At 49.3% G+C, this 26,132-nt stretch overlaps 1 protein-coding gene across 3 annotated transcripts in view; it reads right to left on the reverse strand.

The window, feature by feature from the left end:
• COMP (cartilage oligomeric matrix protein) overlaps positions 1 to 26,132 on the reverse strand; it is a 48,598-nt gene that overhangs the window by 6,546 nt on the left and 15,920 nt on the right. For all 3 annotated transcript variants that reach the window (XM_083594486.1, XM_083594487.1, XM_083594488.1), the window contains 14 exons: positions 24,993 to 25,044; positions 23,311 to 23,483; positions 22,282 to 22,419; positions 20,439 to 20,516; positions 19,028 to 19,186; positions 17,420 to 17,524; positions 15,673 to 15,780; positions 14,003 to 14,162; positions 12,945 to 13,063; positions 10,938 to 10,990; positions 7,315 to 7,508; positions 5,647 to 5,825; positions 4,590 to 4,638; positions 2,257 to 2,453 (listed from right to left, as the gene is read on the reverse strand). In XM_083594486.1, coding sequence (XP_083450612.1) covers positions 2,257 to 2,453; positions 4,590 to 4,638; positions 5,647 to 5,825; positions 7,315 to 7,508; positions 10,938 to 10,990; positions 12,945 to 13,063; positions 14,003 to 14,162; positions 15,673 to 15,780; positions 17,420 to 17,524; positions 19,028 to 19,186; positions 20,439 to 20,516; positions 22,282 to 22,419; positions 23,311 to 23,483; positions 24,993 to 25,044 — 1,764 coding nt within the window. The remainder of the gene's footprint in view (positions 1 to 2,256; positions 2,454 to 4,589; positions 4,639 to 5,646; positions 5,826 to 7,314; positions 7,509 to 10,937; positions 10,991 to 12,944; positions 13,064 to 14,002; positions 14,163 to 15,672; positions 15,781 to 17,419; positions 17,525 to 19,027; positions 19,187 to 20,438; positions 20,517 to 22,281; positions 22,420 to 23,310; positions 23,484 to 24,992; positions 25,045 to 26,132) is intronic.

Genomic DNA, 26,132 nt, shown 5'->3' on the forward strand with positions numbered 1-26,132 from the left:
ATTTTAAAAATAATGGTTGTAAACATTTTTTTGCCGATCGTTTTCATTCATAAACCGGTTTTGAGGTTTTCTTTTCAACACTCAAGCATGTGAACCTTACGAAATCAAAGAAACAAACGTCGTGGAATGCGAAACAATTCTAACAAACCAGTGTAGTCAAAATGCATCTGAACACATTTAGAACCTTTTTGTCATAGAGCTGTATTTTGTGTTTTTTATCCTGTATTTTTATGTTGTGAACGGCCCTGAGGTCTATGGATGGAGGGCGGTATACAAATTTTAATAATAATAGAGTTAGAAGGGATTTGAGCAGGGGTGTCAAACTCAAATTCATCGGGGGCCGCATCAGCAGTTTGGTCACCCTCAAAGGGCCGGTTGTCACATCACAGGATGGCATGCGCTCAATATAAAAACAAGTGGAGGTTTCCTGTGTAGAACGGCCGGTGCCGCTAGAGGGCAGACGTTCTCTGGCTTGTAGGCTGCCGCGCATGCGCTGAAGAGGCGGCTTTCTTATGTCAAAAAAAAAAAAAAGCAAGAATAAAAGGTGAAGGCTGGCAGCCGGCGGCGGCTACACGGGCCACATGACGAGGTCTGGTGGGCCGGATTCAGCCCGCGGACCTTGTGTTTGACACCCGTGGATTTGAGGGTCCATGGCCACTGGTCCCATCACCTCCTGGCAAATAGAAGGGGAAGAAATGGAGGTAGTGAGAGATTTTACTTTCTTGGGCTCCATGATCACTGCAGATGGTTACAGCAGCCACGAAATTAAAAGACGCCTGTTTCTTGGGAGAAAAGCAAAGACAAACCTAGACAGCATCTTAAAAAGTAGAGACATCACCTTGCCAAAAAAGGTCCGTATAGTAAAAGCTATGGTTTTCCCAGTAGTGATGTATGGAAGTAAAAGCTGGACCATAAAGAAGGCTGATCGCCGAAGAATTGATGCTTTTGAATTATGGTGCTGGAGGAGACTCTTGAGAGTCCCATGGACTGCAAGAAGATCAAACCTATCCATTCTTAAGGAAATCAGCCCTGAGTGCTCACTGGAAGGACAGATCGAGAAGCTGAGGCTCCAATACTTTGGCCACCTGATGAGAAGAGAAGACTCCCTGGAAAAGACCCTGATGTTGGGAAAGATGGAGGGCACAAGGAGAAGGGGACGACAGAGGACGAGATGGTGGGACAGTGTTCTCAAAGCTACCAGCATGAGTTTGACCAAGCTGCGGGAGGCAGTGGAAGACAGGAGGGCCTGGCGTGCTCTGGTCCAGGGGGTCACGAAGAGTCGGACACGACTAAACAACAACAACAACAAAGTCCAACCCCCTCCAATTCAGGAATCTCAACTACGCCATTCATGTCAAACCCAGAGAGAGGAGATCTTGAGGCAAGCCTTTTCCTAGAGAAAAAGACTACCAAGAGCAGGAGGACGTGGTTGAGGTAGTGAAAGCCTAGGGGAGCTTCCAGATGACCTGATGTGTTTGATAGGAGCAGTCCATTCTGATCTGAGCACTTGGCCATTGTCCCATTAGCCCCGGTGTCAGACGGCTGCCCTGGCAGGGGATGATGGGAGCTGTAGTCTAGGACATCTGGAGGACAACATGTGCACCAAAGGCTGCCTTAGCCTCTTTCCTAGTGGCCGGCCAGAGCCTTTGCCTTGTGTCTGCAGGAGAGCTGGCTCTTAACTGCTTGAACAGCCTGCGGAGCCAAAATGCAGACGAGATTTGGGAGAAGGCAACTGAGATATGGGACGCGGGTGGCACTGTGGGTTAAACCACATAGCCTAGGACTTGCCGATCAGAAGGTCGGCGGTTTGAATCCCCGCGACGGGGTGAGCTCCCATTGCTCAGTCCCAGCTCCTGCCAACCTAGCAGTTCAAAAGCACGTCAAAGTGCAAGTAGATCAATAGGTACCACTCCAGCGGGAAGGTAAACGGCGTTTCCGTGCGCTGCTCTGGTTCGCCAGAAGCGGCTTAGTCCTGCTGGCCACATGACCCGGAAGCTGTACGCCGGCTCCCTCGGCCAGTAAAGCGAGATGAGCGCCACAACCTCAGAGTCTGCCACGACTGGACCTAATGGTCAGGCGTCCCTTTACCTTTAATTGAGATACAGATCAGCCGTTGGGGAAAACATCCCTGTTTCCCCGCTCTCGTTGCCAGAGAGGAGAAACAGAGATGGGAGATTTTGTGTGGCCGGTTTCGTCCCCTGTTTTCCTGGCTTGGCCCGCGGCGTCTGGGCTCCCCCAGGCTCCTCAGCGACCTACCTTGAGCTGGATCCCCGGTTCCGCCACAGCCCGGAAGGGGTTGGCCTGCCAGTAGGTCTGTTCCATCTGCTTCCACATGACCACGTAGAAGCTGGCGCTGTCCTGGTAGCCGAAGATGAAGCCGGCGTAGTCATCGTCCGTGGCCGTGTTCACGTGGAAGGTGCCCTCAAAGTCCACCCCGTTGAATGCGGTGTACCCTCAAGCAAGGGAGAGAGGGGTCACCGCCACAGAATCTGGGGGCGGGGGGCGGCTGGTGGTCTGGGCCTGCAACTCCTGCCAGCCAGCAGGAGCCCCCAAATGGCTAGGGGTGGGGAGGTGCAGTCCAGCAGTACCTTGAGGGGCAGAGGTGGCCCTGCTGCAAGCATGGGAATCCTGTCTCAGGCCCTTGGCCCAGCTAGCTCAGTACTGTCTGCACGGACTGGCAGCAGCTCTCCAGGGCTTTAGGAAGGGTTGTCTCCAAGCTCTACCTGTAGAAGCCCCCAGGGACTGAACCTGGGACCTTCTGCATGCAAAGCAGGTGTTCTCGGCCCAGTATATCTGTAGGTGCGTCTCCACCCCCATCGTTCTGCCCGGACGCTGAGATCCAGCGCCGAGGGCCTTCTGGTGGTTCCCTCGCTGTGAGAAGTGAGGTTACAGGGAACCAGGCAGAGGGCCTTCTCAGTGGTGGCACTCGCCCTGAGGAATGCCCTCCTGTCTGATGTCAAGGAAATAAGCAAGTATTTATGACTTTTAGAAGACATCTGAAGGCAGCCCTGTTTAGGGACGCTTTTAATGTTTAATAGACTATTGTATTTTAATATTCTGTTGGAAGCCACCCAGAGTGGCTGGGGAAACCCAGCCAGATGGGTGGGGTATAAATAATAAATTATTATTATTATTATTATTTTATTATTATTATTACTATTATTCTACCCCTGAGCTATGGCCCATCTGTCCCACATCACTATCTGGGCAAGTGCTAGGGCCAGGTCAGCCAACAACTCACAAGATGCCAGTGAAGTTAACACTTTATTCAAAGGAAACAGCTTAGACCAGTGAGCACAGCAACTCTTCATGATGATGATAATAATAATAATAATAATAATAATAATAATAATAATAATAATAAACAACAATAATAATTTATACCCTGCCCTCCCCAGCCAAGACCGGGCTCAGGGCAGCTAACACCAGGTATAAAAACAATTGATTAAAATGCAACTTAAAAACAAGATTAAAATACAACATTAAAATGCAGCCTCATTTCAGCAGAAACTCAAAGACTTTTTTGGGGATGAAAACGTCAAATCTTCACCAAGGCCAACTATCCAGACTGGTCCTACGTGGGCCAGAAAAAAGCCAGGGAAGGCCCCAAATAGGAGTTCCATCACAGAAGAAGAAAGGAGAAAGGAAAGAGGGGAAGGAGATCAAGTTGATTCCAAGCCAAAGGCCAAGAGGAACAACTCTGTCTTACAGGCCCTGCGGAAAGAAATCAGATCCTGCAGGGCCCTGGTCTCATGAGGCAGAGCGTTCCACCAGGCTGGGGCCAGTGTTGAGAAGGCCCTGGCTCTGGTTGAGGCTAATCTGACTTCCTTAGGGCCCAGGACCATTAGGGTGTTGCTATTTATGGACCTTAAGGTCCTCCGTGGGGCATACCAGGAGAGGTGGTCCTGTAGGTACGAGGGTCCTAGGCCGTGAAGGGCTTTAAAGGTCAAAACCAGCACCTTAAATCTGACCCTGTACTCCACCAGGAAGCAGTAGGTCTTGCCCCAGTGCGGAAGTTGTGAGGACTGAAGTACCCACATTCCCACAACTCCCTAAGTCTTCCCTTGCAACCTGAGGCTCCTTGGCTGTCTCTGCTTTGCCCTCTCTGGGAGACCTGGGGGGGGGGAGCTGGTCACAGCAGGAGGGGGAGACCCCCTGGCTTCTTCAGCAGCCTGCCTCATCTCTGCCTCTTGTGCCTTCTCCTCTCCGCTCCTGTCTCTGAGTCTGGACTGCTCTCTGCCACAGTCTCCTCCCGCTCACTAAACCCTGTTGCCTCTTCAGCTTCTGACACCTCCTCCTCCCAGTCCTCTTCTCCCTCTGACTACTCACTGTCACCCCACCACCCCTCATCGGGCTCTGAGCCTTCTTCCCTTGGGGGTCCCCGAAGCTGGTGCCTCCCACCGCTCATCCACATCCAACCGGTCCATGACAATCACTTTTATCAACAAGCCCATGACATTTATGTTCGGATGTCACAGCTATTCACTGATATTCTTTATTGGTGGTTGGTTTTTATGAAGACTTTGCGAAAGAATATGAATAATGGTGGGGAAAGGGTGTGGGATTTATGTGTGGAAAATACCACTTACCAACTGCCAAACCTGGGTCACTGTTCATGGTCTGAACAATCTCCATTCCCTGCAAATGAGAGAGAGAGAGAGAGAGAGAGAAAGAAAGAAAGAAAGAAAGAAAGAAAGAAAGAAAGAAAGAAAGAAAGAAAGAAGTGGGTGCTTTTTTCAGTCTCAGAGCATCGTTCCAGAAGCACAGGTAGTTTGGAAGCACTAACTGGACTACTGCAAAGTGCTGGGTGTGGGGCCACCTTTGAAGACCACCTGGAAGCTACATCTGGTGTAGAACAGCTGGGGAGCTTTTTCAGCCGTTCAGAAAACATAGCACTGGGTGGGTCAGGGTCCCAGTTTGCTTGCATCTCAAAGCCAAGGCTGTGTAGATAAAAAAATTTAGCAGCTATGCAACTTGGAAACTAAATGTCTGAGGAACGACTCCCTCACACCCATCTCCCTGTGTCACCCCTGAAGATTTGGCTCCCAGTACGTTTCCGAGCACAATTCAGAGTGTTGGTGCTGACCTTTAAAGCCCTAAACGGCCTCAAAGGCCCAGTATATCTGAAGGAGCGTCTCCACCCCCATCGTTCTGCCCGGACGCTGAGGTCCAGCGTCAAGGGCCTTCTGGCGTTTGCCTTACTGCGAGAAGCAAAGCTACAGGGATCCAGGCAGAGGGCCTTCTCGGTGGTGGCGCCCGCCCTGTGGAACGCCCTCCCACCGGATGTCAAAGAGAAAAACAACTGCCAGACTTTTAGAAGACATCTGAAGGCAGCGCTGTTTAGGGAAGCTTTTAATGTTTGAGGCATTACTGTATTTTAATATTGTGTTGGAAGACGCCCAGAGTGGCTGGGGAAACCCAGCCAGATGGGCGGGGTATAAATAATAAATTATTATTGTTGTTATTATTATTACTACTAGTTCCCAGGGCCAGACAGAGAAATTTGGAGGGCCACATTCGCACCCCTCTTCTGGACATCTGGGCGGAACTGAACAGGGACACGGAAGGTAGCGTATTCTGCGGAAAGCTTTTCCTTCCGCCTCGGATCATGGCAGGAAGTGGGGTACGTAAAAGCCCCCAACTGACCTGGTTGAGGACGATCCAGTTGGGATCTATCTGTGCGTCTCCCTCGGGATCCAGCACCACCGTCTGAAACGCCCGGAAGTCGGTCAGCGTCACCTGGGCATTCTCTGGGCAGACGTCTATGCGGTCGACCACCAGGTCCTTATCGAAGTCGCCCTGGCAGGCGTCCCCAATTCCGTCTCCTGCAGCGGGGGAACGAGGCTCAGTTCCTCAAGAGCAGCTCTACCCCCCCCCCATGGGGTTCCCGTTGGATCACGGAAGGACCCAGGCAGGGGGTGGTGGGGCAGGAAGGTCACAAATGACATGCCCCCCTCCCTGCAGGCAGATGCCGCTAGAAGAAAAGTTAGGATTCGGGGGCTTTCCCTTTTTTACTTATTTCATATTTATTTACATTTCTAGATCTCTCTTCTGCCCATAAACATTCAAGGCAGCTACTGAAGTTGGAAGACAAATAATTTTTTAATTAAAAACAACAACAGCAAGTTGATGGATCTCATGGATTCGAAGTTATTGTTATGAGTTTGGCAGGGGTGTCAGTCTGGATGATACCCTGGGTCGCTTCCAATCCTGTATACAGTGGATGCTCGGGTTGCGAACGTGATCCGTGCGGGATGCACATTCGCAACCCGCAGCGGCGCGTCTGCACACGCGCAGGTTGTGATTCGGCGCTTCTGCGCATGCGCAAAGCACAATTTAGCGCTTCTGCGCATGCGCGACCGCCGAAACCCGGAAGTAACCCGTTCCGGTACTTCCAGGTTTCGGCGCATCCATAACCCAAAAAAGCAACAACCTGAAGTGTCTGTAACCCGAGGTATGACTGTATTGCGGTGGGTGGGGGAGGGGGGGAAGAATCTATAAGGAATTCTTATATAAAGAACCAACCAGTTCTTTTGTCAAGGCCATGCCTTTGGTAGGCCAGCTGAGCCCTGCAATTCTACAGATCCAAAGAGGCTGCCCTGTTGCCATAGAGACGTGTGGGTGGTCGTTCTCCCACATCACCTGGCTGGATGCCACACCATCGTAGGATGGAGAGCAGGTGGCCAGAGGGGTGTGTATGAGTTTTGCTGATGACTTTGGGGGGGGGGAGAGAGACATGACTCGCTCTGTGCAGGATTTGGGCCTCCAATTGGGGGAGCAAGATCTGTCAGGGCGTTAATGCTGTGAGCTTCTCTGCCCTATTCTCAGGTAAATAAAACCATACATGCTAAAAGAGACCACAGTCTCCTCTGAGGAAACACCTTTGCAGTCTTTCAGTACTCTGAGAGGGGTAAGGTAAAGGTAAAGGGACCCCTGACCATTAGGTCCAGTTGTGACCGACTTTGGGGTTGCAGCGCTCATCTCGCTTTATTGGCCGAACCAGAGCAGTGCACGTAAACACCATTTACCTTCCCGCCAGAGTGGTACCTATTTATCTACTTGCACTTTGATGTGCTTTCGAACTGCTAGGTTGGCAGGAGCAGGGACCGAGCAACGGGAGCTCACCCCATCACGGGGAATTGAACCGCCAACCTTCTGATCGGCAAGTCCTAGCTTCTGTGGTTTAACCCATAGCGCCAGAGGGGACAGCACCTAACTAACCGCTCCAGGTGAGGCTGTGGCCAATGACAAAACCAGAGAGGTGGCCTGATGAGGTTTCTGCTCTTTTTTGCAAGGCCAGTACTCCTTCCTTACTGTCTGTGTCTTCCTGCCCGGGGTTAGGGACCAAGCGGCAGTTGTCTGGTCCGGGGGGCCTGCGGTCAGGGATGCCGTCGTTGTCGTCGTCCTCGTCGCATTCGTCCCCGATCCCATCCTGGTCAGAGTCCAGCTGGGAGCTGTTGGGCACCGAGGGGCAGTTGTCCCTGGAGTCCTGGTGGCCGTCCCCATCTCTGTTGTGCAGAGAGAGAGGAAGGGAAGATTGCAAGTTTAGGGTATGGGAACTGAGGCTTCAAGAGCAAGGGAACATTGGACCACATGAGAAGCTCAGAGTCACCACTTTGACCCGACGGCAAGCAATGACCCAGCAAAGGAGAAGATAGAAGAGGAATTGGCAGTGGCTAAGTCTCTTTCTAGGGACGCGGGTGGCGCTGTGGGTTAAACCACAGAGCCTAGGACTTGATGATCAGAAAGTCGGTGGTTCGAATCCCCGCGACAGGGTGAGCTCCCGTTGCTCAGTCCCTGCTCATGCCAACCTAGCAATTCAAAAGCACACCAAAGTGCAAGTAGATAAATAGGTACCACTCCAGCGGGAAGGTAAACGCCGTTTCCATGCACTGCTCTGGTTCGCCAGAAGCGGCTTAGTCATGTTGGCCACATGACCAGGAAGCTGTATGCCGGCTCCCTCGGCCAATAAAGCGAGTTGAGCGCCGCAACCCCAGAGTCAGCCACGACTGGACCTAATGGTCAGGGGTCCCTTTACCTTTACCTAGGTCTCTTTCTATGTCTCCTCTCTTAACAGGTCCCTTTAAAGTAAACCGATTCCCTCAGGAAGAATGGACAAAATTCAACGATTGTTTAGCTAAATTTGTTAAGTTAAACTAATTGGAAATAGCTTGCAGGCAACAGATTGGTCTAGGAATTTATATAAGTTAAGTGATGTTTAACATGTACAATTTTGAATTGAAAAGATATAAGGATGTGAATGGACTAAGTTAAGTATATAAGAATTAGGATTTGTAAAGCAGTTATAAGGATATGCATGGAAATTCAACCAAGGGGATGCGAGGAAGTCACTTAACAATGTTAATAAGTGTAATTTTAATAAAGGTTATGATTTATGTTTGTTTGTGTGTTTTGTTCGTTTATAATTTTGTGAAAATTAATTTTTTAAAAAATTGAAAAAATAAATAAATAAAGTAAACCGATTCCCAGCTCTGAAATTCCTCGGCTGAGCTCTAGCCCTGACTCTGGACCCAGACTCCCAGGTTTCTTTCAAGGTGAATCTGGACCACATGCTCCACCGGAGGCTGCCTGCTGTATCTCTGCATGAGCTAATGTTGTCCTTCAACCATCCCCCGCTCTCCTGTCCTCCATCCATCCAATCTGCCAGGTTGGGTGCAATCGGATCTTAAGATGTAGTAGAACTAAGTGCCCTTGAAGGCATCTGTCTGTCGCATCTCTGTATGACCCCCTGCTCTGGGTGCTCTGCCTGTCAGAAGAGGCCATTATGGCACAAATCCAGTGGCGTGTGCTACCCTGAGGGGAGATAATTATTCTCTCTCAGGGGACTTCCGGGTTAGCGCGAACGGCTAATGGCGGATTCCCTCCGAGCTCCGGAGGGAATCGGCTCTACAGGAGTGGGGTCTTGCCGCTGCGGCGACGCGGGGACCCTTAGAAATCACAGGTGCGGAAGCCTGTGAACTTGGTGACTCGGCGGGCACCATTTGCGCCCCCCCGACCTGCGAAGGGGCCTTTTTAAAGGCTTCGGAACGGGGGACGGGGTGAGCGGCGCGGTGCTGAGAGTCGACTGCTTCTCCTGTGGAGTGAAGCCGCGAGCCATGGTCGGAGGGCGCTGACTTCTTCTTGTGAACAATCGGACTCTAAAAGTAACAACCTGTGAGTAGTACGGAAATTGGACTTTTTAAGGAAATTTCTTTGGAATTTGGAACGATCGGGGAAGGTGCAAACAGGAAGTCCGCCTCCCCGCCTTGTAAAAAATCTAAAGCAAGGACTAGTTAACTAAGGTCGAGAGAATTTCTCCTTCTCTAGTGGACAAAAGATATTAATTTCACGATTTGGCGATACAAGTATAAGTAATTGTGCTGGAGGATAAGAGTTAATTTTGAGAGTTGAAGTGTCACCCCCCCCCCGGACCCGGGAGCAATTCGCGAGAGAGCCTGTTGAGGAGATATAGAGGAGTTTGACAGCTGTCAAAATTAGCTGTCAAAAAGGAAAAAAAGAACTTTGTCTCTGCTGTCTCTGCTGGATATATTTGCTGCAACTTGGTTATATTTTGTTGAAAATAAGTAAGAACTGATACAAATTAACCTGACTGTTGGATTTTAACTGGAAAGAATACTAAGTTACCAAAATCCCTCTAGAGGGGGATCTGGGACACTACAAGAATGGCTGGAAGAGGGAAAATTCAGGCTGGGCTGGACAGAGTATTTGTTCTCCTGGGAAAGTTACAAGGCCAAATTGATGTTTTGGCTACAAATGTAACAACTTTGAACTTAACAGTAAATAACATTACGGAATTTGATAAGGATTTGACTCAGGAAGCCCATGCAGCTGGACAAAAAGAGAACTTTGAGAATCTTGAAAGTGTGGAGAAAGAGACACATGTTGTTTCTGAGGAGAAGGAAGGAGGAGCTGTAATTTTGCAAATGACAAAGGAGAGCCAGAGGCCTGATATCATGCTCACAAAGGAAAACAAGAAACCAAACCAGAGGCCTGACAGGATGACTACAAAGGAAAATAAGTATTGGATGATGAAATTCTGGTTTGAATTGGCGACTGAAGAACGGAGAGATCTCCTTATGTGGAGACTTGAAGATCCATGGATTACAAATCTGATTAAAGTGGAAGCTGGAGTTTTTGTGACAATTGGACTTTTGGACCCTGCTCTTAAGTATGGAGGTCCGGCTGGAAGAAATATGGACTTTATTGGGACAGAGCTCCTCCGAGATTTGGAGTTTAATATTAAGGACTATCAAAAAAACCGGCAGAGAGGAACTGAGAGAGAATTAAGAGCCTCGGACGTGAGATCTCCAGGCTGATAGAAGATTAAGACTGATGGATATTTGTTGGGGATCGAAACCGGGAAAGGGGGTGGTGGGGTTTGAGAATCCAAAAGGTGTATAATTATGATCTGTTTTATTTATTTTTTGTTTGGTTATTAATATGAAAATTGGGAAATTCGTGGAATGGAATTTGGGTTGACTTTAGAAAAAGGTTAGCGTATTGAGGTACAAATATTGATGTCTACAAGTCAAAATTGGTTTTAAAAAAATGAATAAAATATAAAAAGGTTAAAATTTGGGGATAGGAACTTGTTGAACAAACAATTTGAATTGGAATACAAGGGAATACAAGAAGGGAAGGTGTGGGGAAGTCTGGGAAATATGGTAATGAAAATATGGAATTGTAAATTTCATGTGTTTTTAATTTTCTTTTTTTTTGTTTTTTTAGGGTTTTTTATTATTTTTTTGTATTGAATCTGAAAAATCAAAATAAATATTTCATAAAAAAAAAATTATTCTCTCTCAGTTGCTCTTGGGTGTCAGGACTGTGGCAGTTCAGCAAAACAACTCCTCCAGGTGCTCCCTAGCTCCTACCCCCGAACAGGTGAAACCAGACAAGCCATTTCTATAACTTACCGGTCTTGGTTGGTATCACACAGGTCCCCGACGAGATCGTGGTCAGTGTCTTTCTAAATAACAGGAAGCAACAGCTGCATTATTTGCTTAAAATAAAATAAAAAAGTTTACAGGAGCAAAACAAGACTTTGAAATCTGCGACTCTTAATTTAGGGTTACCAGATGTCCCTGGTTACAGGGGACAGCCCCCGGATTTGCAGATCTGTCCCTGGACAAATTCTGTCCCCGGAATGTCCCCAGATTTGCAAATCTGTCCCTGGGAAATGTGGCAGCGGCAGCCTCGGCAACAACACATCATATGGAGACTTCCAGTGAGGAAAAATGGCGGGTGCCACGGCAGCAAGCAGCTCCTGAAGCCAGCCAGAGCCAACTGCGCTACCAGGCTGGCTCCGGGCTGCTGACTGCTGCTGCCGCCGCCACTGCTGAAGGGGAACCGGGGACGTCCAGCGGTACAGATCTCCTGCCCCCTTCCCCCTTTCTTTTGACTGATCAAGGGAGGCTCAGGAGTTGTGGGTGGGCAGCCGTTGCTCGGTTTTTTAAAAACACTGCGCATTTATGTTTCACAGGGTGCAAAAGAAGGGCTTTGCACCTTGCCTGGCAGAGAAACCGCACACCTTGCGCCCCTCCTGGGCAACAGCCGCCTGCCCGTGACTCCCAAGCCTCCCCCGATCTGTCACAACAAAGGGGGAAGGAGATCGGGGAAGGCTCGGGAGTCACGGTGGGCAGTGTGCTGTTGCCCAGTTTTTTAAAAACTCTGCGCATTTATGTTTCACAGGGTGTGAAAGAAGGACTTTGCACCTTTATATAATATGCATGTGTCAGAGCCGCCCGAGGTCCCAGCTCACAAAGGACCAACGCTGCTTCGTTGTTAAGTACAAAAGTCTTTATTGAAGTTCAGTTTCACTTCCAGAGCCACAGCGCGCAGCTCTACGTCTCAACTGTCAGACCGCTGATGCTCCGTCTGAGTCTCCTCCCCCCAGACACCAATTTAAGACTCTCGCCTTACTCCACCTCTTCCTCTGTTCTTTCCGCCTCTGGTTCCGCCTGTCCGTTGGGGTCTCACCCTTTCTAGACTCTTCTGACGCTGAATCCCCTGAGCCTTCCCCCTCCCTCCGGCGGGCTTTAGGAGCTGGTTCCCCATCCGGGTCTCCTGCTGTTCCCCGCGCCTGTACATTTGAACTTGGCGCGCGCGCCCAGCCGGTAACTTTTCTCCTGACCGTTTCACTGCTGCTGCTGTCACTGCTTCCCCCTCTGGGGGGGCTAGCTGCAACTGACCTCCCCTCCGTTGGAGGCGTGGTCAGCCCTGACTCACTCTCTCTCCCCGCTGGAGGAGACGCTGGCCCTGACACATGTGACTCTTCCCCCCCACTACGCTCTGGTGGGGAAACTGGTCCCGATCCCCCACTGCTGCTTTGGGGTTCCCCTCTGGCTCCTTGTTTCTGGTGCGTCCCCCCTGGGACCCCCCTTGCCCTGACCATCGGCGCCCCCTTCTGGGAATCTTCTGATTCGCTGGAGAAGCTCATGGAATCTCTCGGGCCACTGTCATACTCCCCTACGCTTCCCTCGGATTCTTCCCCTTCGCTCTCCATTTCCTCTCTCCCCAGTGCTCCTGCTCCTGAGTCCCTGACATCCGCGCATTTATGTTTCACAGGGTGTGAAAGAAGGACTTTGCACCTTTATATAATATGCATGTGTGCTTGGGCCCAAGGTCTTTTGCCTCACCATCCCCACTACTGACTCCCTGTTGCTACTCAACTTAAAAAAAAAAAAAGGGATCCCTGGATTCACTGAAAATATCTGCTAACCATGTCTTAACTGCAGGGGTTAGGGAACCATGCTTATCTACAGCCCCTATTTCAAACCTGCTCTTGAAAGATCTAAAGCCATACAGACATTCACCTTCAAGGCCAGTCTCTAGGCATCCTTCAATTTGCTCTCCCAGCCTGGGGAAAAGACGTGTTTCCACCACACGCCACCAACTCATTCCTTTCCCCAGGAAGCGCTTACCTGGTCCGGGTTGCTAATCAAGGGGCAGCTGTCGCAAACATCTCCAACCCCATCACCGTCGCTGTCCCTCTGGTCTGGATTGGGGATCTTCACGCAGTTGTCCAGGACATTTTTAACCTCTGCAGAAGTGGGAGGCAAAAACAGCCGCAGTCATCAAGAGTGCAGCATCTCGCCTGGCCTGGAAAGCTGTCGGAGAGGCAAGATTCTCCTCCTGGAAGAGGCATCAGTGCTTATGCCAAAGTCAGGAAGGAGAGGCACTCCCCAAAAATTGAATGCCCGATCCACAGTTCTTCTGAGAGGTTACATTAAAAATACCGTATTTTTCGCTCTATAAGATGCACCAGACCACAAGACGCACCTAGTTTTTGAAGGAGGAAAAAAAGGAAAAAAATATTCTGAATCTCAGAAGCCGAACAGCAAGAGGGATCGCTGCGCAGTGAAAGCAGCAATCCCTCTTGCTGTTCTGGCTTCTGGGGTAGCTGCGCAGCCTGCATTCGCTCCATAAAACGCACACACATTTCCCCTTACTTTTTAGGAGGGAAAAAGTGAGTCTTATAGAGCAAAAAATACAGTAAATAAAACGTTTTTCAAAAAGCCTCCTGGCCAATTAGTTGTGTGTCTCTTTGTTGATTAATTCAGAAGGTGTGTGTTTTAATTGACTAAATGGTCCATCTTTCCACTCTAACGGAGATGAGCTTTCTTGGTCATGTCGTGGAATGACGACAGGACAGGTGTTGTCTGTGAGATGCCAGGATAGAGCAGCTACGAATGTCTTCTCCTGACCATCCCTTTGCCTCAGGCCTGAGCCGGCAGCCAGGCTCTTCTTACATTCTTGTGGAACCTCCAGTTCCAGAGCCAGTCTATCTCGATTTCTAGGCTCTGTGGGGTATTTGGCCACTGTGAGAAGAGGGTGGCCCGACCTAGGAGGCCTGCTCTTACGTTCATCACCAGAATAATTTGTGACTATTATTGCTGTTAATCCACCCACTCATCATCATCTATCCTGCTCTTCAGCCCCTCTGTCTTTGAAATCGCTCAGGGGCCCTGCAGGCACTCACTGTCTCCATCCATGTCATCGTCGCACAAGTCCCCCCGGCCGTCTCCGTCACTGTCTCGCTGGTCGTTGTTCTTCACGTTCCGGCAGTTGTCACAGGCGTCGCCAAAGCTGTCCTGGTCGCTGTTGCGCTGGTCTGAGTTGCGCACAAATACGCAGTTGTCCTGGGTGGGGAGAGAAGGGGTTAGTCCAGGGAGGGGGCTGAAGAGATATGGGTGGGCGAGAGTTTGCTGCTGGACTGGAACCCTGAGCCTATCGATAATAATAATAATAATAATAATAATAATAATAATAATAATAATAATAATTTACAGTGGTACCTCAGGTTAAGTACTTAATTCGTTCTGGAGGTCCATTCTCAACTTGAAACTGTTCTTAACCTGAAACACCACTTTAGCTAATGGGGCCTCCTGCTGCTGCCGCACCACCGGAGCACAATTTCTGTTCTCATCCTGAAGCAAAGTTCTTAACCTGAAGCACTATTTCTGGGTTAGCGGAGTCTGTAACCTGAAGCGCATGTAACCTGAGGTAAAGGTAAAGGTAAAGGTACCCCTGCCTGTACGGGCCAGTCGTGTCCGACTCTAGGGTTGTGCGCCCATCTCACTTAAGAGGCCGGGGGCCAGCGCTGTCCGCAGACACTTCCGGGTCACGTGGCCAGCGTGACGAAGCTGCTCTGGCGAACCGGCACCAGTGCAGCACACGGAAACGCCGTTTACCTTCCCGCTATAAAGCGGTACCTATTTATCTACTTGCACTTTAGGGGTGCTATCGAACTGCTAGGTGGGCAGGAGCTGGGACCGCAGACGGGAGCTCACCCCGCCGCAGGGATTCAAACCGCTGACCATGCGATCGGCAAGCCCCTAGGCGCTGAGGATTTACGCCACCCACGTCCCTCCTGTAACCTGAGGTACCACTGTATTATTATTTATACCCTGCCCATCTATCTGGGTTTCCCCAGCCACCCTGGGCAGCTTCCAACAAAGTATTAAAATACAGTGGTCTGTTAAACATTAAAAGCTTCCCTGAACAGGGCTGCCTTCAGATGTCTTCTTAAAGTCTGGTAGTTATTTTTCTCTTTGACAACCGGTGGGAGGGCGTTCCACAGGGCGGGTGCCACCACCGAGAAAGCCCTCTGCCTGGTTCCCTGTAACTTGGCTTCTTGCAGCGAGGGAACCGCCAGAAGGCCCTCGGCGCTGGACCTCAGTGTCCAGGCAGAACGATGGGGGTGGAGATGCTCCTTCAGGTATATTGGACCGAGGCCATTTAGGGCTTTCAAGGTCAGCACCAACACTTTGAATTGTGGTCGGAAATGTGCGTCTCTTGCGTAGGCCGCATTCTCCTTCCTCTACCCTTCCTCCAAGCATTAATTTCAGAGCGTTTAGCCTGAGCAGAACTTCTCTGGAGGCAACCCAATAATCCAAGCTTCACAAAAAAAACACCATACATTTAAAGCACACCTCTCCCTCCACCTCGTTTGCCCTTCACACAACTACCCAGCAGCCTTCACCAACAACAAGGTTTCCGATTTTAACACACACATGCAATCGCGTTGCTTATTGGAAACTGCCCTCTCTTGTTGTGCTTGACAGGGAAACGACAGCTTTCCTTGGTCCTGAAAGCAAAAACGGAACAGCGCTTGTCTACTTGACGTGCACCCAAGACAGGAGTTCAAACCTCGGTGTTTATTATCCCATCGCCGTCGGCATCGTCATCGCAGGCGTCTCCTATTCCATCTCTGTCCGCGTCCTCTTGCCCGGAGTTGGGGACAGTCACACAGTTATCCTGGAAAGGGAGAGAACGGTTAGGCTTTTAAGGTGTTTGTGTGCGTGCCTTACGGGGAGCTGCCGGCCAGGACCTCCTGCATGAAAAGTAGGCCTTACATCCTTTCCCTTTCTTTGACCAACAAGGTGGTGTTCCTCTTGTGTTTTTCCTCCGTTTCATAGTTAACTTGTGACTTTCTCTTTTTTTAAAAAAATAATAACCACAGCAACCCGGTTTGAGTTGTTTGGCCAAAGTCACCACATGGACTTCCCTTAACTTGGAATCCAACTCATTCATTCTCATATATATATATATATATACCCCACCCTTCCTGGTTCAAAAACTGGGCTCAGGGCGGCTAACAACAAATTAAAAACACTTAATTGTAACAGCAACATAAAATACAGTATAAAAACAAGAATAACAATAAAATTCAAAGTTCAGAAATCAATTTAGGGAAAATCCATCTAATAAGCATTAGATAATCCCCAGGGCTAGCTGGCTGAATTGGTCCTACTTGGGCCAGCGAGGAGGCCAGGGGAGAATTAGTTGTGGGGTGTCAGAGCGGGTGATCTTCATAAAAGGGGAGGGGGAGGGAAGAGAAGGGAAATAAAAGATCAGGCTGAATTCAAATTAAAGGCCAGGCAGAATAGCTCTGTCTTACAGGCCTGACAGAAGGAGGTTAAATCCTGCAGGGCCCTGGTCTCATGGGACAGAGCATTCCACCAGGTCGGAGCCATCACTGAGAAGGCCCTGGCCCTGGTGGAGGATAGTCTGACTTCCTTAGAGCCTGGGACCTCTAAACTATCATTATTCATGGGCCTTAAGGTCCTCTGCGGGGCAGACCAGGAGAGGCGGTCCCATAGATACGAGGGCCCTAAGCCACAAAGGGCTTTAAAGGTCAAAACCAGCACCTTAAACCTGACCCTATACTCCCCTGGGAGTCAGTTCATGCATGTTATATGCATGTTATATGCAATATATATGTGTGTGTATATATATATATAACACAATTTAAAGTACTCATTTTTACATCCTTAAGATATCAATGACTTCCCCTCTTCTCTTTCCACGGTTCATTTTACATATCATAAATCCCTGCATATTTTACAAAACTATACCATTCAGTATTCCATCATTGCATCCAACAGAACTTATTTACACTGTTGAATTTATCTTAATGCTGCCAGTGTTTTCAGCTGTACACAGTTATTTCCCATATATTCAATAAACGTTTTCCAGTCTTCTCTAAACGTACGTTCTTCTTGTTCTCTTATTCTATGTGTTAAGTCTGCAAGCTGCGCATATTCTGTCAACTTAAGCTGCCATTCTTCTTTGCTTGGGACCTCGCTCGTTTTCCATTTTTGAGCTAACGAAACACGGGCCACAGTAGTGGCAGACATAAATAACCATTTTTGACACCTGGGAATTTCAGTCTGAATAATCCCCAACAGAAAGGACTCTGGGGGATTTTTTTTTTTGGGGGGGGAGCACTTTTAAACATTTTTTTCAATTCATTATGGATCATTTCCCAATACTCCTTTACCCTTTTACAAGAGTAAAAGGAATGGAACTCTTAAGTCTGCCTAGGCTGCACTCAGAGAAGGAGAGGCATAGTCCAGGGTGGAGAGGGCCTTGGGCGCTGAGCGTCTCTTCTTACCTTGCGGCACTTCTTGTCTGTGCAGCGAAGCTTCTCGTCGGGAAAGCCGTCAATGTCAGTGTCTTTGCCGCAGATGAAGCCATTACCGGCCCACCCAACGATGCACTGCAAGCAGAGAGTGGTACAAACATTAACCAAGGAAGGCAGACCTGTTAACACTGGTTCCTCACTTTTCTAGTCTTCACCACACTTCTGCACATGTTTTTTTTATTATTATTATTATTATTATTAAATTTATTTAATCATTTTATCATTTTTTCAATACAAACAACAACTGTAAAAGACACATACAACAAAAACCAGAATAACACTAATAACATTAACAATTCAGATTTGAAGACTGATATACCTATGACTAATGGGACGCGGGTGGCGCTGTGGGTTAAACCACAGTGCCTAGGACTTGCTGATCGAAAGGTTGGCAGTTCAAATCCCTGCGGCGGGGTGAGCTCCCGTTGTTCGGTCCCAGCTCCTGCCTACCTAGCAGTTCAAAAGCACCCCTAAGTGCAAATAGATAAATAGGTACCGCTTTATAGCGGGAAGGTAAACGGCGTTCCGTATGCTGCGCTGGTCCTGGCTCGCCAGAGCAGCTTCGTCACGCTGGCCACGTGACCCGGAAGTGTCTCCGGACAGCGCTGGCTCCCGGCCTCTTAAGTGAGATGGGCGCACAACCCTAGAGTCGGACACGACTGGCCCGTAAGGGCAGGGGTACCTTTACCTTTTTTATACCTATGACTATGCCTTTTTAACAATATTTCCCCACCTCTCTCTCCTCCCCCTACTTCCCACCACTGTCCGCCTTATTGCTTAAATATTCCTTCCAGATTTCTTCATATTTATCCATTCTTAATTTGCGTCGACATGCAATTTGTTCGTATGTAGCTAGTCTGTCCATATTATCAATCCATGTGCTCAATGGAATCTTTTTGCGGCTCTTCCAATTCATGCATTTATTATTATTATTTTAAAAACTTGTTCTCCAGTAAAGTCGCCATGCGTCCTTTAACTTTGCCTTATGGACATTTTTTTTTTGCAAGCAATTTCCTGAAACAGTGCGGTTTTGAAACAACACAATGCATTTTCATGCACAGCAACAAGAACAAAAAGGTTCAGTGCTGCACAAAGGTCTCCCCTTAAATCAACGCGGATTAAGGTGTGAGCGAAGGGAGGGTATTAATTTCTGGAGGTGCACATGTCTGACTGTCCAGCCACTAGGGGGCAACAGAGACTAAAGGCTTTGAGCTGTAGAAAACTTTGCTGTTCTAATTGCAAAAAATGACCCATACATTCTGAATCTTAAAGCATCAGTTTTAGAACAGGCCTATTTTGTTGTTCTTTTGCATCAGCCCCCCCCACCCCCGGATTTGGTGAGGGAAATATTTAGAAATGGATCTGAATGGAGTCTTCGCTTTTCTGTTTATTCTGGACGTGCAGAAGCCTGAAATTCACATTTCTAAGGGTGAGCCGGGGGAGAAAAACACACCAGCCACCTCAATCTCCTCTAGTCTGCAGAACTTTGCAGCTTCCCCGCTGGCTAGATCTGGAGATGCTTGGGGAGGGACGTGAGGAAGAGGAGGAGGAGGAGCCCAAAGGAGGCTTTGAACTCACCACACAGCTGAGTGTTCCATCGCGTTCCACAATGCAGTCCGCTTTCTCGTGGCACGGGCTGAGATCTCCGTTGGGACACCTTCTCTCCATCTTGCTGCGGCAGCCGGAAACCTGGTCCCCTGTGAAGCCAGGCTTGCACGCCCCACACTTGTAGGAGCCCTGCAGGGAGAAGAAATGGGGTGGTTTGCAGGGGGGCATTTGCAGGGATGGCCCAGCAGCCGAAAGGATGTCCTCTCGCCTCCGTGGATGCATGAAACCTGCTCTGCTGTTTCGTGGTGCTTTATCTTTCCCTTCCACCGATCTTGGGACATCCTTGCTTTTGGGAAACACAGGCCTTTGTGTACCGTTGTTGTAAACAAAAATCTGCCCTTTTTCCCCTTATGGGGTATCCAAGAGCCCATATAGAGTCCTTACGTGGGTTCCCTATTGGTAGGAGAAAATAACAGAGGCCAAGCGGAGAATATTGAGAAGCAAAGCAGCTCGTAAGCCTGATCTTTATTGAACTGTTGCAACAGGGTGCTCCCCTCACACGCAGGAAAGGAGGAGGACCCAGAACAAAGGTGTGCCCCCCCTTATATAGACATTTTAAATTCCCTGCCCTGGAGCTCAAGACCACCCCTCCATACATCATACATACATCACAGAAGGGGTGTAACCCAAGACCACCCCCCAGATACATCATACCTACATCACAGAAAAGGCGGTCTACAGCAGAAATCTGAGTGCGTTGTTTATCTCGTCTGACAGGTTACCTGTTTAATAGTCACTTGATTGGATTGCCTGGGGAGCCTGGCCAGTCTTTTGTAACGATAAATACTTAGTTCCTGAGCCAGGTCACAGCCTCACACCCTATTCATATCTTAAATGTGCCCTTAAGACAGGATTTGTGAAGGAAAAGACAATGGGGAGGCCTTTCCATTTTCCTTTGACCTTGCAGAGAAAACATTTGGTCAGTTTGGGAATCAAAAATGGTTTCAGGTTGGTTTTCCTGTGCGGATCTATGTACGTGCTTGGTTGGTACACTTATGAACATTTAACATATATCTAAGACCTCAAAATTCCTATCACACCGTGTGCTTCGTCTTGCTTTCAACGGGATTCTCAGTGTGCAAGTGCAGGTCTCTTTCCTTTGCTTTCGGTGGGCTGGGCACCCCAAGGTGGGTGCCATTTGCACCTCTAAATATGAACGAGCAACTGTTGATGCATCTAGCTGTTACCCGGCATAATTTAAATGGGATAGACAGAGCCAGGTGAGAGGCTCTCTCTGGATAATTGTCTGCGGCGAAACTAAAATACTTTAGTCAGGAATCTAACCTTGAGCTGCTTCCCCTTTTGTTGAAAGGAGGGGGGGGTTTGCCTTTTGCGGCGGGACAGAAGGAAGGTCTGGTCTGAGGCAACTGCCAATAATTACCCGAGTGTTGGTGCAGATGGAATTGGGGACACAGGATCTGCCCATCCCTGTCTCGCACTCGTTGACATCATTGCAGACCTGCGCAGGAAAGAACAGAGAGGGGAGATTGGTGCCTGTTTACCTGGCGGCAAAACCCAGCGGAGTGTCCTGTTGTGGCAACTTTAAGGGCCAACACGTTTATTATGTCATAAGCTTCCGGGACGGGGCCTGAGTTTCTGCAGTAATAAATCTGCTTGTCCTCAGAGCTGCCGCAAGACCTTTTGGCTGTTTCAAAGGCATTTTTGGGTGATCAAATATTTGGGAGGATCAATAGCCCCACGACGAAACACAGACTTGGCCTGCAATAAGCAACTCCTTCCTTGCATCTCTGCATGTGTGACCGCAATAGGTAAAGTCTGCTCTCTAAGGGAGATTTGCCAGCTTAAACGCTGCTCACTCTGCACACCAAAAGGGCTTCAGTAAGTAACTGGACCAAGTGCTAGGGTGTGAAGATACTGGGGGAAGATGGCCCAGAGGTATGCTTGCATCTGAGCGGTTGTATAGAGGCACTGCCAGGACTAGGACCCACAGCCAGGACCCTTCCAGCTGCTCTGCAGCACAGCTCCAAAAATAGAAACAGGAGCAGAAATTGCTGGTATCCATTTATTCACCCCGGAACCAAAATCAACCTGGGAAATATGGTATTTGCTGTCGTTTTCTACTGTCAGCTCACAAACGATTCATAACTGATTTCATACACCCATCCCCATTCTCTTTGAAATGAATGGGGTTGTAATAATGCAATGGCAAATGGATTGTGGCTTCGGGCCCTCGTATTTACGGGACCGCCTCTCCTGGTCTGCCCTGCAGAGGACCTTAAGGTCTATGAATAATCCTAGTTTGGAGGTCCCGGGCCCTAAGGAAGTCAGACTATCCTCCACCAGGGCCAGGGCCTTCTCAGTGGTGGCTCCGACCCGGTGGAATGCTCTGTCCCAGGAGACCAGGGCCCTGCAGGATTTCACTTCCTTCCGTCAGGCCTGTAAGACAGAGCTATTCCACCTGGCTTTTAATTTGAATTCAGCCTGATCTTTTATTTCCCTTCTCTTCCCTCCCCCTCCCCTTTTATGAAGATCACCTGCTCTGAGACCCCACAGCTAATTCTCCCCTGGCCTCCTCGCTGGCCCAAATAGGACCAATTCAGCCAGCTAGCCCTGGGGATTATCTAATGATTATTAGATGGATTTTCCCTAAATTGATTTCTGAACTTTGAATTTTATTGTTATTCATGTTTTTATACTGTATTTTATGCTGCTTTTACAATTAAGTGTTTTTAATTTGTTGTTAGCTGTCCTGAGCCCGGTTTTTGAACCGGGAAGGGCAAGGTATAAATAAAAATTTATTAATATTATTATTGTTGTTGTTGTTATTTATTCTTGTAGGATTATTATTATTATTATTATTTATTCTTGAAGACAGGAGTGCCTGGCATGCTCTGGTCCATGGGGTCACGAAGAGTCGGACACGACTAAACGACTAAACAACAACAACATTCTTGTAGGCTACATAATTTCACCAGAGAAGACAAGAGAGGCAGATGACATGGCCTTGGGCGGGAGATGAACCGCAGCAGAAGAAAAACAGGATGTTGGGCGGAACAGCAGGCGATGCCTTCTTCCATCCCTGTTCCTATCAGCCCTCCTGCATGCAGACCTCAGGAGCATAAACAGATTGCCTGGCCCCTGACTTAAAGGAATGGCAAAGAAATGGGAAACTGGGAAGAACCCTGCTCCACCCCCTTCTCTTTCTGCAGCTGTGCTCACCACCCCGATCAGAGGGCAGAAGATCCCACCCTCCAAGGAGTTACCTGCTTGTTCGCCCTGGCGAAAGCCAGACCGACTCCTTCCAGTATGGGGCCAGTGTAGCCAGGAGGGCAGGGGTTGCAGTGGAAGCCGGGGGCTGTGTTGATGCACTGGACTCTGGGGAAGCAGGGGTTTGCTGCACACTGCAAGGAGAAAAGGTTTCGCTTATTTGTGCATGATTAGAGCATCATTGGGATGCGTGTGGCCCTGTGGGTTAAACCACAGAGCCTAGGACTTGCCGATCAGAAGGTCGGCGGTTCGAATCCCCGCGACGACGGGTGAGCTTCCGTTGCTCGGTCCCTGCTCCTGCCAACCTAGCAGTTCGAAAGCACATCAAAGTGCAAGTAGATAAATAGGTACCACTCCAGCGGGAAGGTAAATGGCGTTTCCGTGCGCTGCTCTGGTTCGCCAGAAGCGGCTTAGTCCTGCTGGCCACATGACCCGGAAGCTGTACGCCGGCTCCCTCGGCCAACAAAGCGAGATGAGCACAGCAACCCCAGAGTCGGCCACGACTGGACCTAATGGTCAGGGGTCCCTTTACCTTTATAGCATTGCTATAACAGTGGCTTCCAAACGGGTGTGTGTGTGTGTTTGCGGTTCTGATAACACCATTTGGGACACTGGCTTGCATTCCCTCCTTTGCTCCGCTTCCCCCTCCCATGGCAATCTATTTGGATCGGGTCCTTTCCCCACCGTCACATTCTCAGTTGGAGCAAGGTGAAAATGAGGCCAGTGAGCTTCTCCAACATGCCTCCCCCATTGTGTGAATCTTGAACACCTCCTATAATTCTGTGGGGTTCTAGAACACCAGCCTTCACATGGAAAGTAGACAATTTGGAATGGGGGTGGGGGGGCCCAATCCTTTTGCTCCGAGAAGAACTGTGTGTGTTTGCGGGGCAGGGGAACCCAAGCCAGTCTTAGTGCTTGCCCTTCACTCCCAAGCCAGTTGAGGAAAAAAAGCTTCAGAAGAGATCTATGGCTTTCTCCTCCTGCCTCCCATCTTTTACACAGAAGGAGAGGGGGAACCTCCTGACCTCGTCGATGTCGGTGCAGTGGGTCCCGTTGCCCGTGTAGCCCAGAGGACAGGCCCCACAGCGGAAGCCAGTAGGGGTGTCTGTGCACGTGACGCCAGGGAAGCAAGGATTCGGGTAGCAGCGATTAAGAGCCGCCACGCTTATGCCGGGGCCAGTCGCTCCTGTACCGATCCCTGGAAGACAAGGGAACAAAGGCATTGGGCTGCCCCCACTGGAGGCAAGTCTGTTAGGGGCGAATGGGGCACTGCCCCGCCAACCACACTCATCTCCCTCCTCTCTGCCTTCTCCCTCACAGCCAGCTGGCCGCCAGATTCCTCTTCCTTTGTCTCAAACCACGTTAAAGGTAAAGGAACCCCTGACCATTAGGTCCAGTCATGGCCAACTCTGGGGTTGCGGCGCTCATCTCACTTTATTGGCCGAGGGAGCCGGCGTACAGCTTCTGGGTCGTGTGGCCAGCATGACTAAGCCGCTTCTGGCGAACCAGAGCAGCGCATGGAAACACCATTTACCTTCCCGCCGGAGCGGTACCTATTTATCTACTTGCACTTTGACATACTTTTGAACTGCTAGGTTGGCAGGAGCAGGGACCAAGCAATGGGAGCTCACCCCGTCGCGGGGATTCGAATCACCAACCTTCTGATCAGCAAGTCCTAGGCTCTGTGGTTTAACCCACAGCCCCACCCACGTCCCTCAAACCACGTTAACACCATACATTTAAAGCATTATGGTGCCACTTGAAACAGCCATGGCCTGAAGCGAGATGAGCGCCGCAACCCCATAGTCCCCTTTGACTGGACTTAACCATCCAGGGAACCGTTATCTAACCACAGAGCTTAGGACTTGCTGATCGGAAGGTTGGCGGTTCAAATCCCCGCAATGACGGGGTGAGCTCCCGTTGCTCAGTCCCTGCTCCTGCCCACCTAGCAGTTCAAAAGCACAAAGTGCAAGTAGATAATTAGGTACCGCTCCGGCGGGAAGGTAAACAGCATTTCCGTGCGCTGCTCTGGTTCGCCAGAAGCGGCTTAGTCCTGCTGGCCACATGACCCAGAAGCTGTACGCCGGGTCCCTCGGCCAGTAAAGCGAGATGAGCGCCGCAACCCCAGAGTTGTTGTGACTGGACCTAACGGTCAGTGGTCCCTTTACCCATGTGGTGCTGATAATACCAAGGTTGCAGGTTCGATCCCCACATGGGGCAGCTGCACATTATTTCTGCCTTGCAGGGGGTCGGAGGAGATGGTGCTCAGAGTTGCTACGTGCTGGAGCAGGACTTGCGGCTGCCATTAGTGGGCTGCCAGGGAGCAAGGGAGAGGGAGAAAGGCCGAGCTGGTTGTCCTTCAGCTGCAGCCAGGCAGAAATGGCAGTGCACACCCAGCCATGCGCTATTAGGCGATTAGGGGCCACGCCTTGGGTGTGCTCTCAGGCGGCAGCGCTCTGGCCCCTTACGGCTGGCTGGTTGCACCTGGCAGGTGAGATGAAATCTGGTTGCAATAAGGACCTTATGGTCCTCTCCCTCTTTTGCAGGAGGGGACGCCTGGGGGCCAGGATGCCTCTGGGCACGCACAAAGCGCCATTCGCTCCAATGGCTAGCTTTTAAGGAATGCATTTCATTTTTAACTCTTCCAAGACATGGGCTGCAGTGTGTTGGGTCTGTAAGGAGATACCTTTGACACAGGACGACTTACCACAAGCATCGCACTCCATCACCGTGTTCTTCAGGAAGGTGAGTTCCTTGATCTGCAAAACAATGGTGAAAATAAACACCAGTTTATAGCCCCTTCCTTGGTGGTTGGGGGTGGGGGGGGTGGGGGGAGGAAAGCTCAGCTTCGGACTCAAGGCCAAGTATACAAAAGCAGAGCCGAGCTGAAATGTCCCAGGCGACATGCTTCTGAGAGAAATTATTTCTGAGGTTTTTCTTCTTCTGAACCTCCTAGAACTAAAGAAAGCCCTTTGCAAAAGTTGCTCTCAGTATTGTTCTGTCCCAACCTTGTGGGGTGGTTGTTGCTAATAATAATAATAATAATAATAATAATAATAATAATAATAATAATATTTATAGCCTGCCCTTCCCGGTTCAGAAAACCGGGCTCAGGGCGGCTGGCAACAAATTTAAAACACTTAATTGATGCAACAAAAAACAGCAAAAATAGAGCATAAAACGTGAATAACAATAAATTCAGAATTCAAAAAATAATTTAGGGGGAAGATCCATCCAATAAACATTAGATGATCACCAGGGCTAGCTGGCTAAGTTAGTCCTATTTTATAAAAGCTTTTATTAACTTTTTGAAAGAAACAAAAAATACAGTCAACAGGAGTAACAAAATCCAACATGACGGTTGTTCCATCAAGATTGGAAACAGTCCTGATGAAATCCAGACATGCAGTATGGTGGATCCTAACATTTTCGGTGGGCAACCCAGCCAGATGGGTTGTAGTAAAATTGAAAATTGAAATTAATCTTCACGCTAATAAGTCATTCCGAAGATTTCCATCCGTTTCTCCAAGTGTGTGTTGTGTTACTAATAGGGACGTGGGTGGCGCTGTAGTCTAAACCACTGAGCCTCTTGGGCTTGCTGATCAGAAGGTCAGCGGTTCGAATCCCAGCGATGGGGTGAGCTCCCGTTGCTCAGTCCCAGCTCCTGCCAACCTAGCAGTTCAAAAGCACACCAGCGTAAGTAGATAAATAGGTACCGCTCTGGCGGGAAGGTAAACAGCATTTCTGTGGGCTCTGGCTTCCATCACGGGGTCCTGTTGAGCCAGAAGTGGTTTAATCATGCCGGCCACATAACCCAGAAAGCTGTCTGTGGACAAACTCTGGCTCC

Source organism: Podarcis filfolensis, assembly GCF_964270895.1.
Source record: "Podarcis filfolensis genome assembly, chromosome: 18".
Lineage (NCBI taxonomy): Eukaryota > Metazoa > Chordata > Lepidosauria > Squamata > Lacertidae > Podarcis > Podarcis filfolensis.